Source organism: Eucalyptus grandis, chromosome 7 (assembly GCF_016545825.1).
Source record: "Eucalyptus grandis isolate ANBG69807.140 chromosome 7, ASM1654582v1, whole genome shotgun sequence".
Taxonomy (NCBI): domain Eukaryota; kingdom Viridiplantae; phylum Streptophyta; class Magnoliopsida; order Myrtales; family Myrtaceae; genus Eucalyptus; species Eucalyptus grandis.
This window is the reverse complement of record NC_052618.1, coordinates 26,548,184-26,550,901: the sequence shown is the minus strand read 5'-3', so window position 1 is coordinate 26,550,901 and position 2,718 is coordinate 26,548,184. Positions and strand designations below refer to the sequence as shown.

The 2,718-nt window shown below is 45.0% G+C and overlaps 1 protein-coding gene across 1 annotated transcript; it reads right to left on the bottom strand.

Annotated features, from left to right (window-relative positions):
* Positions 1-301: 301 nt before the first annotated feature.
* On the bottom strand, positions 302-2,291 carry LOC104453162 (uncharacterized protein At4g06744). The gene is given in 2 exon segments (XM_010067685.3): positions 302-1,434; positions 1,437-2,291. Coding segments are annotated over 2 exon segments (1,254 nt in total). The 5' UTR covers positions 2,260-2,291; the 3' UTR covers positions 302-1,003.
* Between the last annotated feature and the right edge of the window lie 427 nt (positions 2,292-2,718).

Here is a 2,718-nt window from a genome sequence, read left to right as displayed (position 1 = left end):
ATTTCACCCAAGATGCATACAGATCTTTTAGAAACTTTTTCGTGCAGAACAATGCGCAGAGGATCAAATGGTTGGCGGACGAAATATGCACTGCAGAGCAAAGATCTTCTTTCAGCAAAAATGTAACAGAGTAACGGATAGAAGAGTCTACAAAGCAATTTATAGTAGTTCGACCTATCCACTTAGCCTCCTCCATTTTCCCATTTCTAATAGCTCAATAACAAGACTGAAATCCATTTCAAAGCTTTTACAGGGAAGTTGCCTGTCCACAATCCCAGCTTTTACGATCAGAATGATGAGATTTTTTATTTGAAAGAATAAGCACAAGAACTAAGACCAAGCTTTGAGATTGACATCTGAAGGGGGCGAAGGGTGGGGACAATGAGCGTGGGGCAAAATGCGCCTGAGTGTTGGTGAAGTACAAATGTGGACATTACCTTTATTTGTCTCCAACCACACTTCTGACTGTTATGCGACGGGCATAAAATGACTAGCATTTAATTCTAGTTAGATTTGCACGTGGGTGATCCTGCTGTCTCTTGACCCACCGATATGCTCTCCAACATGTGTTGGGAAAGACTATTGCCCGATATCTAAATCTGCAAGTGAATGATGTTCATGCTTGTAATTCACCGGTCACAGGCATGGCCAGAGAAAATTTCCTCTCTTATTGAGGAGAAATTTACTAAATTAGTCTAACAGGACAGAAATCGCTTGTGATCAAACAGTGGAAGCTGCAAGAGGTCCCACCACGTTTCATATAGTTTCTAAAATGCCTCTGCTTCTCATAACACCCTTGGTTTGCCTAATAACCTTATTCAACGAGGATGACTTCAACTATGACGTGAGCATGAGATTTCACATCGCGTGCGGGACTCGACAAAAAGTGCAAAAAATTCCCATTTCCCTAACCATATAAGCAGTCTCCGTGGTTATTATTGATGGTCTTCCCGTCATTATTTTCTTCATGAATACGAAGAACACACTCAACCACCAGTCATCCTCACAATAGTCTGTGTCGATTAAGAGCAGGGTAAGTGACCGACTTTGTCCGAGCGCCCGGTGGACGACTAATGTAAGATGAGTTGATTTTGCAAGGAATGGCGCTCATCAAGTATTGCCACGGACAGACCCAACTGAACCAAAACGAGTGAAAATAGAACTTCAAACACTCATGGTGCGGCCTCTGATCGGGAAGCCCGAAGATGCAGTTCATCCTCACGTCCAGCACTCCCCTCTTCACGAGCTTCCAGCACAATGGCCCGATGTGGTTGAAGTAGTTGTTCGATAGCGATAAGTTCAACAGGTTCGGCATCGAGCACACAACCTCCGGGATCGCATCGTACAGGAAGTTCCCGGCGAAGTTGAGCTGCTCGATCATGTCCAAGCAGCCAAGCGAGCATGGGAGCTGTCCTGTCAGATAGTTGCCCCCGCGTCGAAGACAGTGGCCTTTCTCAAGAACCCGATCTCGTAAGGAATGCAACCCATGAGCTGGTTGTTCAGGAAGAGCACTTCGATCAGGGTTGAGGAGGCGTTGGCGATGCTCCTCGGGATTAAGCCCGTGAACCTGTTGTTGGCCAGGGTGAGGTAGAGCACGTGGGTCGAGCCGAAGTCGATTGGGATCTTTTGCATGAATTTGTTGTTGTTGATGTAGAGCACGTCGAGGGCTTGCTTAAAGACCTGTGGCGGGACAGACCCAGTGAAGGAGTTGAAACGAATGTCCAAGAAAGACAGGTTGACGCCAAACACTGCGGCTGGGAATGCCCCGGAGAAGTTGTTGTTGCTCACGTCGAGCTCGTAGAAGTACGGGAGCTGTGCAATCTTCTGTGGGATGACGCCGGAGAAGTTGTTGGAGTTGGCATGGAAGATTGCGAGGTCCGGGAGCTGGTCGAGGAAGCCCTCAAGGGTCGGCGCGCCGAGGTGGTAACCGTTGAAGTCGATGCCTGCAAGCGCGGTGGCTGTGAGATTGTCTGGCGGATTATCGCAATAAAAGCCTGTGTAGTTGCAGATGCCGGGGCCGACCCAAGAGTTTGTGATGCCTTGCGGATCCGCGGTGATGGTGTTCTTGAATTGCTGGATTACGGGGTATACGGCGGCGAGTCTTTGGTCCAAGAACATCAAATCTTGGGATGGTGGTGGAGATGGGGGCATCACTTGGCAAATAATGAGACGATGATGACAAGCTTGGAGGACCAAGATGGAGACGAAAATGATGAAAGAATTTGAGGGTTTGAGAAGGGAAACAGAGGAGCCACCCATTGGGAGGATGTTTTGAGTTTAGAGTCAACAGAATGTCTGGCAATTCAAGGACAGCATGCAAGGTTTAATATATATAGTGTGGATATGGATTCTGTAAGTCAAATTAATTAATTCTCTCTCCTGTTATACCAAAAATAATTAAATTTTCTTGTTATGTTTACCCACTCGAGAAGAAAGTAAAGATATTGTAACCGGTGCATTACATATATATTAAGAAGTCATGAGATTCACTAAACACCGGTATACAATATGCTGAGAGCAAAGAGCAGAAATTTGATACCTTACCTAATGAAATAGTCAAGAGAGAGCTCAATCTGACCTCATCAGCATATTCACTTGGATCTACATTTACTAAAACATTTAAAAGATTAAGTTATCAATCGACTAGAATAAATTAATTTTTATATATTATACCAATTCTTAGATATTATAGTTTTCTAACACAATTCACACGATATC